This window comes from Thamnophis sirtalis, unplaced genomic scaffold (assembly GCF_051295495.1).
Source record: "Thamnophis sirtalis isolate CommonGarterSnake01/CBP01778 unplaced genomic scaffold, rThaSir2_p1.2 scaffold_13, whole genome shotgun sequence".
Classification (NCBI taxonomy): Eukaryota; Metazoa; Chordata; class Lepidosauria; order Squamata; family Natricidae; genus Thamnophis; species Thamnophis sirtalis.
Genome location: NW_028261393.1, coordinates 11808489 through 11823003, shown reverse-complemented (window position 1 = coordinate 11823003; position 14515 = coordinate 11808489). Strand labels below are relative to the sequence as shown.

Below are 14515 nucleotides of genomic sequence, written 5' to 3'. Positions count from 1 at the left end.
TTCTAACCAACCATTCATTTAATGACTGAAGTGACAACTGCGCTGAAAAAAGTGACTTATGACAATTTTTCACACTTATGACCCCATGGTCATGTGATCAAAATTCAGGCAGTTGGCAAATTGACTCATATTTATGACGGTTGCAATGTTCCGGGCTCATGTGATCACATTTTCTGCTCTCCAGAAAAGCAAAGTCAACGAGGAAGCCAGATTCATTTACTAATTTAACAAATGCAGTGGTTCCCTTAACCACTGTGGCGAGAAAGGTCATAAAATGGGGCAAAACTCGCTTAACTGTCTAGCTTAGCCACAGAAGTGTGCTCTATTGTGGTCGTTAAGTCGAGGACTTTACCTGTACCAATATCTATAGCTCAAGATTAATCTGGGGGGGGGGGATCTCTGGTGCTCTCTGAGCTTGGTGGTTTTCTTGCAGACATTTCATTTTCAATGTAGGTATTATCAGTGCTAGTAGTGGTGCTCCCTTCTAGCCCTGATGCTGATACCTGTTAGTTTGCACTGACTACATCAGAAACAGTGGGAGAGGTGATGACTGATTAATTGGGCTCCCTCAGTGCATTCCTGAATTGTCAGCACAAATCTCAATTGACCTCCCTGTGAGCTACCTGGGGGGGATCCACACTTCAGATGATACAGCTGGGACCCGTATTGAGAAAAAACGTAATTCCGTTAGGTACTGCAATCTCACTATGTCAGTCTACCTTGGCTTGACCCACTTGTGATGACAGAGCCATGTCAGCTTGCGTTAAGGCAGGATTACACCAATGCACAAAAACATTCATTCATGGATATTAAAGATTTGGAAAACAATGAGCATCTGTACGAACTATGGTCCTTCTTCTGGCCTTTGTAGGATATTTTTTGGTGTGTACGAGAGAAGACAGGGGAGAAGGGCCTTTGGGTTCAAATCGGCAGCTTGATCCCAGTTAGCATGTTCCTCTCCAGTTCCTTCAATAGTTAGCAAGGAAAGTTTTTCAATCCCTCCCTTCCTGAATTCCAGACTTTGTTCCCCATAATCCTCAACTAGCTATGAGGCTTTTGGGAGTTCCTGCCCATCACATCTGGAGAGTGACCTTTGGGCGTGAGAGGGGTGAGGGCTTCTGTGCCTCTTCAATACCTCTGAATTGTTTTGTCTTATCCCTGGGCAATCATCCAGGCTTGGTTTTTTTTTGTTTTTTTTTTGGTGACGTTTTGCCTCCCAAATGAAGATTTTGGAGGCAGGGGTGGGTTTGGATAAGGGGGCCTGCCTCCATCCAGGTGACAACCCATCTGGGGAGCAACCCAAGCGCTTTCAGCCCTTTCCTAACACAGCCACTACCAGCCCTAGAAAAGGGAGGTGGCTGATTTACACAAGGACCGGGGAATGTGGGAGAAAGAATAAATATTTTTTTTATGTACTAAAAAGGAGGAGGAAAGTGAGTTCTCCCCAGACGCTGGGGTTTCTACAGGGGGGGGGGGGGAGGAACTGGACCGAGGACCTGGCAGATATCGGTGTCTCGGGGACTGGAGGGGGGGGGGCAAGAGAGAAAGTATCCATATAACGAAGGCTTGGAAGGAGGGAAAGTGTTCAAGGTTGCTTCTGGGAGCGGCGGAGGTGGAGGGGGGGGGGAGATACAGAGTTGCCGGCTGCGCTAACAGAAGCTCCTTTGTGCAGCGCCTTCCAGCTGCTTCGCCGGGCGCCCCTTTTGTTTTTTATATTTTATATATACATCTATCGATCCATAGATTTATATCGATACTTTGCAAAAAAAACACAACCTTCCCCCTCCCCCGATTGCACTAAGAAAGAGCCCGTGAGAGAAGGAACGGTCTGCTTCTCCACTACCGCCGCCTTTCCCGGCCGCGCCGCCGCCGCCGCTTTCTCGTGGCCTCGGCTCGCATCCCCTTTTGTTGCAAGCGACCGATCGATCCCCGCTACTCCTACTCCTCCGCCTCCGCCTCCGCTCTTTCTCCAAAGGCTGAGCCCGCCCCCGCAGCCAGCCAGCCAGCGAGGAAGCGAAGGCAACGAGCGAGAGAAGCAGGCGCGAGTGCGCCATCCCACGCCACCTCGCCTCCGCTCGCCCCGGCTGCTGCCTCGCCTCCAGGGCCGGCTGGAGACCAGGAAGGAGGAGGAGGAGGAGGAGGACGGACCGGCAGCAGCAGCAGCAGCCGAGGGGCCGGGCCGGAGCGGGTCGGCTGGTGGCGTCGTCGGAGTCGGGCGACTGCGCTGCGCCCTCCCCTATTGTCTCCGCTCCGGCTCGGGACTGGCTCGGGCGGCCGTCGGCGCGGCAGCACAGCGGGCTTGCGGCGCCATGGTGGTGAGTGAAGGCTCGGGGTGGGCAGGGCAGGAGGGGTCTTTCGTCTGTCTGTCTGTCTGGCTCGGGCGGGGGGAAGGAGAGGGGGCGTCGGCGGAGGGTGGGCATTGGGCAAGCCCTGCTCTCCGGCTGCCGCGACATGCACCTGTTACCATCGAAACCCAGAAGGGGCGCCCCGCGCGACCCAGCCCCGCCGCCGCGCTGGTTCGGCTCCCCACGCCGCGCGCGTGGTTGCATAAGCGGCCAGAGATGAAAGTCTCCGCGAACCTCCTCGACCTCAGCCCCGGCCTCCTCCGGACCCCCCCTCAGGTCAGGAGTCCCGGGAGGGGCATTGGGGAGGGGAAGGACTCATCCCGAGGGGATTCCCCCAACCCCTCCCCGCATCGCCCCTTTTCCCCGATGCTTTCCCTCTCCCCAGCTCCAGAGAACCAGGTGTGAGGAAAAGTCTTTGAACTCAGGGCAGTGAATGGTTTGGATGTCCTCAGCAGACCCCCAACCCCCACAAGGCTAAAATGCCTCTGCCCAGATCTTCATTATCATTATCATTATCATTATCATATTTGGTGGAAATCAGATTATTATTAATAATAATTTTATTGTTATTATTATTCAATTATTTTATTATTAGCAATTTTTAAAAAATATTTCTGTGTTTCCCTGAAAATAAGGCAGGGTCTTATTTTCTTTTGACCCCGAAATTAGCACTTGGCCTTATTTGGGGGGAGGTCTTATTATTTTTGTGGTGCAAGTGGCCAGCACCTCATGGCTGCTGCTGTGTTGCAATATTTTTGGGGAGGCCTTATTTTCAGGGGAGGGCTTATTTTAGGACACGCACTCAAAAGCCCTATTGGGCTTATTATCTGGGTAGGTCTTATTTTGGGGGAAACGGGGTATTTTTAAAAAAAGGATCCCTCAGGGACATCTCCAAGCCTTTCTTACCCTGGCTATTGTCCATATTAGATCGGATCTACATATGGTAAAATATTAGATACGATTCTCACTCCCCCATTATTACCTTTCTCCACTTTGCATAAGCTCAGTTCTTGGGAAGCTGTTGAGATGAGTTCCCAGGCCTAGTCAGCTGGATTGCACTCTTAAGAAGCAAGAAAGGCAGAAGTAGGCCATTAAGAGGAGGAATAGAAATGTCAGTGATGCCAAGTAGAATCTTATCCTCTTTCCTGGCTCCAGACTTTCTTTCAGTGTGTTATTTTCATAACCAACAGGCAAATTTTCCTGATATTTGGGGTTGAAAGAAACACCCAATATAAAAAAGGCAGTTCCTTCCATCATCCTTAACCCAATCAGGTCCAAAGGCCATGTTTTTGTGGCCTCCCATTCTGGTGCATCACCTCCCATCGTCCACAGCTGAGTGGTAATGGCTTATGAGAGTTGGAATCTAATACTTAAAAGAAATCCGACATAATGCACATCCTATTGAGTGCTATTTTGCTTTAGTTATGGTTGTTGAATAAGCTTCAGTATCTTCAACATAGGGGCTAAAGTTAAAGCCATAAACCATGGTTTGTAAACATCAGTAGCTGGATAGATGTAGCCTACGTTAAACCGGTCATATAATGGTTTTAGAGTGATGGATGAATCTATTTATTCATAGCTCGTCTTATGTATACTTTGGCTGAGTGGACAGGAATAATAGTTTTTTTTTAAATCTGTCCAAAAAGAAAGTAAAACATGGATTAAGATGGGCTTGGTTTCACAAGCTGTCCTCCTGCTATTCAACCAATCAAACAGGTTTTTCAGGTTTTTTTTTTGAAACAGATCCAAAAATCTGTAAAGCTTCCCCTCCCCCCCAGATATGATGCATGTATATACCATAAGGAAGGGTCATTTTCTTGATTTTTTTCCAGAACTGTCCACCCTCGTAACTACTTCACGTTATTCTTTTGAGCAAAATAATATTCTCAGCTATCCTTAACGATTGTTCCTATGCTTGCTCAATCCCCTTAGAGATAATGGTTTCCTTCCACACTGCACAACTGTGAAACCACATAAAAGTAAATAAGTAAATGTTTCATATTTATTCTAAAGCAGGAACAACATCCTCTATTCCTACGTATATATGCACAGTAAAAATGCAAATGTTGTAAAATGAACACAAACAAATCCTCGCTTAAGATCTAGGTCAGTGTTTCTCAATCTTGACAACTTGAAAATGTGAGAACTTCAATTCCCAGAATTCCCTAGCCAGCATAGCGAGAATTCTGGGTGTTGAAATCCACACATCTTCAAACTATTGTTTGGTGTTAAGAGACACTGGTCTAGGTGCAGAAGACAATGGCAGTGAGGTTCAATGATAACTGGGATTATTCCTAAGGTAAAGGTAAAGGTTCCCCTCACACATATATGCTAGTCGTTCCCGACTCTAGGGGGTGGTGCTCATCTCCGTTTCTAAGCTCCGGCCCTTTGGAACGAGCTCCCCGTGGAGATTCGGACCCTCACCTCCCTTCAGGCTTTCCGTAAGGCCGTTAAAACCTGGCTGTTCCGACAGGCCTGGGGTTGACGAGTTCCCTTCCCCACTCGAATTGTGTGACTGTTGATGGTTTTAATTTAATTTTAAATTAAATTTTAATTTAATTTTCAATTAAATTTTAATTTAATTTTCTCTGTATTTCCCCCCCCCCCCTTGTCTGTATTACTCCCCTCCTGGGTTTGTTAGCTGCCCTGAGTCCCTCCGGGAATAGGGCGGCATATAAATGCAATAAACCTATAAACCTATAAACCTAAGCTGAAGAGTCAGCACTGTCCAAAGATATCTCCATGGTCATGTGGCCGGCATGACTAAATGCCGAAGGCTCACGGAACGCTGTTCCCTTCCCACCAAAGGTGGTTCCTATTTTTCTATTTGCATTTTTACATGCTTTTGAAGTGCCGGGTTTGCAGAAGCTGGGACACGTAACGGGAGCTCACTCTGTTACGCTTTGCTAGGGATTCAAACCACTGAACTGCCAACCTTTCTGATCAACAAGCTCAGCATCTTAACCACCGAGCCACCACGTCCCTTGGGATTATTCCTAGGAGAACCTTATGATGGAGTAGATTGAGTGGCTTGAATAGCAGCTCATCCCCAACTCATTATATGTGGGTACATCTGTACTCCTTATGTTGGAGCCAAGCAACCAAACCTACGTTCATTAAGTTAACATTAATCTTCCCCTCCACCACCACCCCAAACCCCCATAATGGACAATTCTGGCCTACTTCCATTAAAGTAAGAGCCATTGGCCAGTAAAGTCAGTATGAAACATAGGCCTATGAGCCACTTCTAGTGAGATGGGCACTGTGTAAATCTAATAAATAAACAAATAAACTTGGCTACAAGATAAACAAGCTCTTATACTCGGAGGAGAGGAGGGAAGAAAGGCCGAGGAAAGAGGAGAAGGAAGGAGACAAGAAGAGGGAAGGGGAGAGGGAAGTGGAGGGGAGGAATAGGAGGAAGTGAAGGAGAGGGAAGTGGAGAAGAGGAGAGGGAAGAGAAGGAGGGAAGAGAGGGAAGGAGGGTAGTGGAGAAGAGGAGAGGGGAGAGAAGGAGAGAAAGAGGGAAGAGAGGGAAGGAGAGGAAAGGAGGGAGGGGAGAGGAAGAGAGGGAAGCAGAGGGGAGAAGAGAAGGGAGGGAAAGAGAAGGAAAGAGATGGACTGTCATTGTAAAATTGAAAATGTGATGTATTGTAAAGGAAAATGTATAATAAAAACATTTTTAAAAAAGACAAGCAAGCTCTTATATGTGGAGAGGAGGAGAGAAAGGCTGAGGGAAGAGGAGAAGGAAGGAGACAGAAGAAGAGGGAAGGAGAGAGGGAAGTGGAGGGGAGGAATAGGAGAAAGTGAAGGAGAGGAAAGTGGAGAGGGGAGAGGGAAGGAGAAGGAAAGAGACAGAAAGAGATGGATTGTTGTAAAATTGAAAATGTGATGTATTATAAAGGAAAATGTATAATAAAAACATTTTAAAAAGATAGCAAGCTCTTCTTGGTTAACCTTGGCTGTTGTAGTTACATGTTGAATGCCAACAACCAGTGCTGCTCAAATCTTAGACCATCAAGAAGGTGCAAAGAAGAAATGGAAGTCCTGGCCTGAACAATTAGGATAGGAAAAAAACAGGTGCCCCTTCTTTTATCATTGCACAGTGTCCCATTTTGCCAGCTTTCCTAGAAAGCTGCACCTGATACATTTATCTGAAATGACAGGGTTTTTTAGATAGTGTAGAAAGACCATAAATACTTTCTTTCCCAACTGTGAGAAACGGAGAAAGATACCCAAGTGATAAATCTTTTTAGAAATCAGAAATGTCTTGGTTGAAAAATTCAGCTTCTTAGTTTGGGTGGAAAGGATGATGATCATATCAGAAAATCATTGTCTCTTGCCCACTTGAGAGAAAGCTAACCTAGTACTAATGACAGAAGAGAATATTTGTAGCTCAGGGTTGAATTGTGGAGTTCTTCGTGTTCTCTGAGCTGGTTTTTTTTTCTTGCAGACATTTCATTACCAAACTAGGTAATGTCATCAGTCCAACGTTACTTACTACTCTTCACTCCTTATTGTTTTGGTTAGTTCATCATTGACTTGTGCAGCATCTAATGGGCGTTTATTTTCAACATAATGGATGCTTTGGTTTGTGGTGTCCTTTGGGTTATGTTGCGCCAAATAAACCTAATAATTCTGCTATCTTTTGGACGGTGAGCTTTTTATTAAGTGTTGTGAATGCTAATGACAGCACAAGTGGGAGCCGCAATAAAATCTTCTAGCGCTCGGTATACTAGCCAGGTAGCCAATTAAGTGTGACCTTTTCGTTGTGGTGTTATTGCTTCCTATATTCCTTGGTTTTCTATCCCATTGTAGGAAACATTATTCTGTGGTCACCAAAAACAATGCTTCAACTGGATTGAATTGTTCTATTGGGTTCTCTCTCAATCTCTATCTCTCTCTTCCCACAATTGTTACCATTCTCCACACCTATGTTAAGCTCTATTATAGCAGAGTACTTTTTATTTTGCTTTCATACAGATTGATCCTTAAGTAGAATCAGGCAACTTCCAGATTTCCAGATTTGAGGACAGCTTAACCATTCACTCTACCGATTGACTTAGATGGAGAACTAATATTTACCTGCCAAAATATGTTCTAAATAAATGCAGAGTTTGGAAAAGAAAGGAGCCCTGGATGGTTTAAATGGTTTAAAGAGGAGCCGAGGTGGCGCAGTGGTTAGAGTGCAGGCACTGTAGGCTACTTCAGCTGACTGCAGTTCAGCAGTTCGGCTGTTCAAATCTCACCGGCTCAGGGTTGACTCAGCCTTCCATCCTTCCGAGGTGGGTAAAACGAGGACCCGGATTGTTGGGGGCAATATGCTGACTCTGTAAACCGCTTAGAGAGGGCTGAAAGCCCTATGAAGCGGTATATAAGTCTAACTGCTATTGCTATTTAAATGATTTCAAAGACATCATTGAGTGTAGAGTGAATATTTGCAATGACTTTATATAATGCTTAAAAAAAAAAAGAAAATTACACCTGTTATGGAGAGTATCCAGAACGTGATGAATGTTGACAGCCCCAGTTGGTTCTTCTACATACGGTAAATACTCGCAGCCTCAGCTACATATGTCACATGTGAACATTGACAGCCGGAGGTGGTATTCAGCCAGTTCGGACTGGTTTGCCCAAATCAGTAGCGGAAATCGCGGGTGGCTCTATGCTGTTCCATTTAGACACGTTTTTGAGGCCGGGCGCATGCACTGAAGGGGCATATGCGCCTGTGAAGTGAGTGTGCACGTGTGCGGCGAACCAGTGGTAACAAAACATAAAAACCCACCTCTGTTGATAGTCCTCTATAGCTTTCCAGATAACAATTTTTATTGCCAGCTTCAACTAAGACTTGACTTACTTCAACCTGATTTCTAGTTGAAGGGAGAAACCAGGTGTTGATGTTAGGTGCAATCAGTTTTTTAGCTTTTCACGCTCTGTAATGAAAAAGCTCCATGTGGGTTTGAGATATTGCTTTCGAAAATTGATGATGGAGCAAGATTAGATATTAAATGCAGAACAAGCCAGAGAGGTACTTTCTGTGAAAACGCACACAGTAGGGAAAAACAATTTTTGGAAGAAAAGATTGCTTTTTTGAAGATCGATAGTGGCCTCGCTTATCAGTTTGGGGCATAATTTTATGGGTAGCAGCAAATAAAGGGAAGTTGCCACATGATGCGCAACCGTGGCATTTAAGAGGCAGTTCCTTTTTCAATATCCACACCAGATTTCCAAATAGTACACAACATTTGTTGCAATGCCTGAGGAAATCAGCTAATTGTTGGAGTTTTCTTGTAACAACATGGCTTGCGAAGAATTGAGCCAAAGAAACTCAAGAATTTTGATCAGTGGTGGGATTCAATTTTTTTTTACTACCGGCTCTGTGGGCGTGGTTTTGTGGGCATGGCGTGGCTTTGTGGGCGTGGCAAGGGAAGGATACTGCAAAATCCCCATTCCCTCCCCACCCCACTAACCTGCTTTCCAACTCGGTTCTCCTGTTCAGGGCAATAAAAGAAGATCAGCTGGGAGGCAGCGGGGGTGGGGCCAGCCTATTTGCCGGTTCTCTAAACTACTCAAAATTTCCGCTACAGATTCTCCAGAACCTGTCAGAACTGGCTGAATACTGCCTCTGGTTTTGATGAATGGTATTTATTAGCAAAAAAGTTGAATTGAATTGAATTGAATTGAATTTATTCGATTTGTATGCCGCCCTATTCCCAAAGGGACTCAGGGCGGCTGAACAAAAGCCAAGGGGAGGGGAGAACAATACAAAAAAGTAAGACAAAAATAAAACAGGACAATATAGACAATTTAAAAAACAACAACAAGCACAGCCAATTCGAGTAGGGGTGGAACTCAACAACCCCAGGCCTGCTGGGACAGCCAGGTCTTAACGGCTATACAGAAGGCCTGAAGGGTGGCGAGGGTCCGAATCTCCACGGGGAGATCGTTCCAGAGGGCCGGAGCAGCCACAGAGAACGCCCTCCTCCGGGTGGTCGACAGCTGGCACTGGCCGGCAGATGGAATTCGGAGGAGGCCTATTTTGTGGGATCTAATGGGTCTATGGGAGGTAATTGGCACAAGGCGGTCTCTCAAGTACCCAGGTCCAATACCATGTAGGGCTTTATAAGTGACAACTAGCACCTTGAAGCGTATCCGGAGACCAATAGGCAGCCAGTGCAGCTCAATATAACTCAAGAATTCCAGCAAGAATTCTTATTTTCAGATGAAAAATCTGTATCTAGATAGTCCTCAACTTACAATGATTCATTTAGTTGTTCCGTTCAAAGTTACAATAGCCCTGAAAAAAGTGATTTATGACCATTTTTCACACTTATGACCATTATAGTGTCCCTGTGATTATGGGGGTCAAAATTCAGATGCTTGGCAACTGGTTCATACTTATGACCATTGCTGTGTTCCAAAGCTGTGTGATCACCTTTTGCAACTTTTTGACAAAACAAAATCAATGGGGAAGCCAGATTCACTTAACAACTGTGTTACTAACAACAACTGCAGTGATTCACTTAACAAATAAGGCAAATAAGGCCGTAAAATAGGACAAAACTCACTTAGCAAATGTCTCACTTAATGACAAATTTTGGGCTCAATTGTGGTTGTAAATCGAGGACTACCTGTACAGGCAATTTAAAGTGGCAAGATTCAGGTTCTTTTTCTGCATTTTTTTTTTATGTGTAAGGGTTGAGTCCTTAGGAAAGATGGTAAAAGGCATCAAGCATCTTGTTTTATATTTACTAGATATTTTAACAATTTGCATTTTACGCTTATGATCCAATGTCGACTTCTAAGTGCAAATCAGGATTTTGTAAATGGAAACTCTCAGGGATTAATTTAAGATCCTTGAATGAATTGCATTGCATTAATGCATTGATTTGATTAAGTTTACAGAGATTTGGGCTCGATTGCTCATTAGTTATAGTAGGGGTGGGCTGCTGGTGGTCCGGAGGGGTTCGGGAGAACCTCTAGCTAAGATTCTGTGCAGTTCGGAGAACCCCCAAATCCCACTCCTGGCTGGCCCTGCCCACCCCTCCCAGGAGTCCCCACGCAGCCCATTTTGCATGCAGGTAAATGCAGGGCACACACGGACGCTCGGGGAGGGCAAAACACCCCCCCCCATTGTGCAGGAGGCCGACTGGGCCACACCCACCATGACCATGCTCACCGGGCAGAGAACCACTTGCTAAAATTTTTGAAGACATCTCTGGAACTTATAGCACTTATTGGTTGATCTTGGCCAGACAGCCAAGATCTCAGCGTATTTCCATGCTCTGTCAATGCATTTGTTTATTTTCTGTTTAATATCTTGCAAACGTGTGTGAGCAAGATACCAACATTCTCCAGTTCTATTTTCAGCAGCTCCTATGGAAACCTGATTGCTATTTAAAAGTCTTCTCCTCAAATTTTTTAGCTTGCTCTTCGGTCCCAATGGATTCTTAGCATGGCTTATGAGGCAAATTAAATTAGTGTAAACAATTTAAAAAAAAATTACTGTAACGAAGTAATTAGCTGACTTGAACAAATCCAATTTTTACCTGTTGCTCCAAAGATGTCAAACACCATCAGATGGATTTGAGGATAGAATTCCAGACCGGGCTATTTCCTTCCAAACAACCCTAAAGATACACTAAATTCATGCATTCATACTAAATGATAATGTGCATTTTGTAGTTCTGACTTCAGGTAGATATTTAACATGTAGTGTGTCTTATAAACGATGGGGATTATAAATCAATTGCAGTTGTTCAATAAACTATGTATAGCAACACCCTTCCCCCCTTTTTTTTTCTGCCTGCTTGAATGGAAACTGGGATGATGGGGAGGGATTTGATGGTTCTTTTCTTTCCAAGTTCCATTCTCAACTAACCAGGACCCTGCAGACACGTCTGCCTAAGACAGGGAGCACCAACCTTAAACACTCAAAGAGCCACAAAGGTCCTAACCGGAAGCCCCCTGTTCAGTTCTGGAGCTGACCGGAAGTCCAGTTCCTCCACCATCTCCTCCTAGCGCGGCATCCTTTTTCCTCTACCTGTCCTAACTGAAAGCTCTATCAATTGTGGAGCTGATCGGCGACAGGGAGCCGCAGCAGAGAGGATGAAAGAGCCACATGCGGCTCCAGAGCCGCAGGTTGCCAACCCCTGGCCTAGGCTTTGAAGGCCAAGTTGGAGGATGGCTTTTGTTCTCCAACCACGCTCCCAGGAAAGGAAAATTAGAGGGAGAAGGGGAAAAAAAATTATTCCATTGCATTGCAGGTTCTTTTTCATAACAATAATGTCGAGCAGTTTAATTAATTGTGACCCACTGAAAATTTCAAAGCCACTTTGAGTCAGAAACCCTACATCATCCAACAGGTCTGCTGGCTCATGTCGTGGCCTCCGGGGTGGTGGATATTTTGCCCTACTTTTGGAAAAGGTTTCCACCCAAACAATTCCTTGTGCTCCCTCTTCGCTCAGGTGCTTCTCTCCAACAGAAGTCAATGTGCAGTTCCATAGGATAGATAGTAATTCTTCATCTTTTCTAGTCCTGGCCTTTTACAGCAGTATTCTTCAGCTTTATCCTATCAGGTGTCTTGAGTCACAATTCCTATGGATCACCTGTAGCGGTAGGTTTCATTTATTTCTCCCACTGGTTCGCACCTTCCGTAAATGCACCTGCCTTCTACGCACGTGCCCAGCCTAAAAATGTCACTAAATAGGACCGCATAGCGCCGGGACAGGTGGGCGGTCCCACCCACGATCTCCACTACCTGTTTGCCCAAACCAGCTAAATACTACTTCTGATCACCTGCCCAAATTGGGCATGATGTGAGTTGTAACTCAATATGTCATAAGGATGCTCGGGAGCAGGAAACCAGTTTAAGGTTGTAAGATCAAAAGCGGCTCCTGAAGCACCACGCGGCTTGAAGATGACATAGATTTGGGGTCTGTGGCTTAAACATCCTAAAATGTTTAGGAGCCAGATGGTGGCTTTGGAAAGCGTTCTTTTTCTCCAGAAATGCGTAGTAAATACAACACAGGAGATGACATCACTGCACTCCACCACAGACCAACTAACAGCCTGGAAGGAGGAGCTGGGGAATGGCAATACCAATAGACCTCTGATTTTGCAACCTATGATTTTGAAAGAAAAAAAGGAAGTATTGGTTTGAAGTTTGCACAGCGATGCACAGTGTCCGGTTATGTTGTGGTTTACATTAACAGCAACATAGTTTTTGTATCGTGAAAGGAATGGCTGTGCTCTGCTTCGATCGCACTTTAAACGGCGGGCTTTCTTCAGTTATTAATACTTTAGCAGTTCATCAGATTTCGCAAAGTGGGAGGAGATGGCGAGAAACTTGGAGACAAGCTGTGCACGGAGGAACTGGAGGATAGAGTTAAGCATCAATGTAATAGATGATTTCAGCCATATGTTGGTTACCATCATTCATTGTATTTGGTTTTACTTCAGGATAAGCCTGGTTTTAAGATAGCGTGTTTTGATTTAAGATGTAGTGCAGTTTATGGATTATGCAATGTATTTGATTGTAGAGCAAAATATTTCACAGCATTGTTTCTCAACCTTGGCAACTTGTAAGATATGTGGACTTCAACTCCCAGAATTCCCCAGCCAGTATGGAATTCTGGGAGTTGAAGTCCACATATTTTAAAGTTGCCAAGGTCGAGAAACACTGTTTTACAAGGTAGTAGACTAATAGAATGACAGGAGGACAGTTGGAAGGGACCTTGGAGGTCTTCTTGCCCAACCTCCCCCCCCCACTCTGCTTAAGTAGGAATCCCTAGACGATTTCAGACAAACAGTTATCCAATCTCTTCTTAAAAACCTCCAGTGTTGGAGCACCCACAACTTCTGGAGGCAAGAGACTCACCGCAAGAATCTCAAAGCAGGAATTGCAAAAGTTGGATTTTAAAGGAGTCGATCTCCTGCAGGACAAGATCACCTTCCAACTCTTATGGTTCCGTCCAAGGCAAATTGTGAGCTCATCCATTGGAATCCAAATGATACTGTTGTAGCATTGTACTTCTCTTGCTGGTTCTCTTCCATTTATAGTTTATTGGAGGATACCTATATATTTTCTTTTATGCTATGCAGAAGTCAACAAGGAAATCAGCTACTATCGGTATAATTATGGGCACAGTGGTTAGACTGCAGTACTGCAGGCTATTTCTGCTGACTGCCGACTGCCTCCAATTTGGCAGTTCGAATCTCTCCAGGCTCAAGGTCGACTCAGCCTCCCATCCTTCCGAGGTGGGTAAAAGAAGGACCCAAATATTGGGGGCAAGAGGCTGACTGTGTAAACCTCTTAGAGCTGTGAAGCACTGTAAAGCGGTAAATAAGTGCTGTTGCTACACTGGGAAAAAGTACCAGCGTTAGAAACCATCCTTGGGTTGCAAAACTCACTGCATTTTGAGCCACCCACTTTCCTTCAACCTCACCTACCTCGCAGAGTTCTTCCAGGGACAAAAGGAGGACTATCCCTATTTTTCATGCCATCGAGTTCTTTGGAGGATGGTTGAGATAACAGTGACGATAGTAATTTTAGTAGTTAGCTTTCGATGGAGGTATATTCTCTTTAATTAAATATACATTCTTGAAACACTTGAATTGGACGCTGCGCCAAACAGCATAAACATTTTTTTTGCTGTAACGCACGGACTCTTCAAGGGGTTAAAATAACTTTTTTCCTATTTGCAGCAGTTTGTGACCAGATATATCTTTTCCTTGATCTTCCCTGAAGCAGATTTTCAACATTAAAAAAAAAAATCCCAATAATATATGATCTACTTGTTTTTGATGCAGGATGGCAAAATTGGATTGTTATATTTTTTGTTTTTGTTTTTATTTATTTATACAAACATAGCGTGGTGTGGACAATGTGGCACCTTGGGGTCATGCATTTTAATACTAATAAAACGAATAGCATTAGTCCTAGTTATTACTTTCAACCAACTTATATATTTCTAATAGTAATACATATTTATATAAAGTTGCAATCTGTCACCATTCGATTATTCCACGTTTTCTCTTATTATTGCTCTTGTTTTATTATATAAAACGTACGCGCCAATATTCCCCCTTTCTCTTATTTCTTTCTCTTATTCCAACTTTTAATCATATCATATCCTTTGTTAAAAAACATTTTCTTTCTATCCTACCTCACT

At 44.4% G+C, this 14515-nt stretch overlaps 1 protein-coding gene across 1 annotated transcript in view; it reads left to right on the top strand.

Annotated features, from left to right (window-relative positions):
• Positions 1–2018: 2018 nt before the first annotated feature.
• Positions 2019–14515, top strand: part of ARHGAP33 (Rho GTPase activating protein 33) — a 44453-nt gene continuing 31956 nt past the window's right edge. The window contains exon 1 of the mRNA XM_087728259.1: positions 2019–2315. Coding sequence (XP_087584385.1) covers positions 2310–2315 — 6 coding nt within the window. The 5' untranslated portion in view covers positions 2019–2309. The remainder of the gene's footprint in view (positions 2316–14515) is intronic.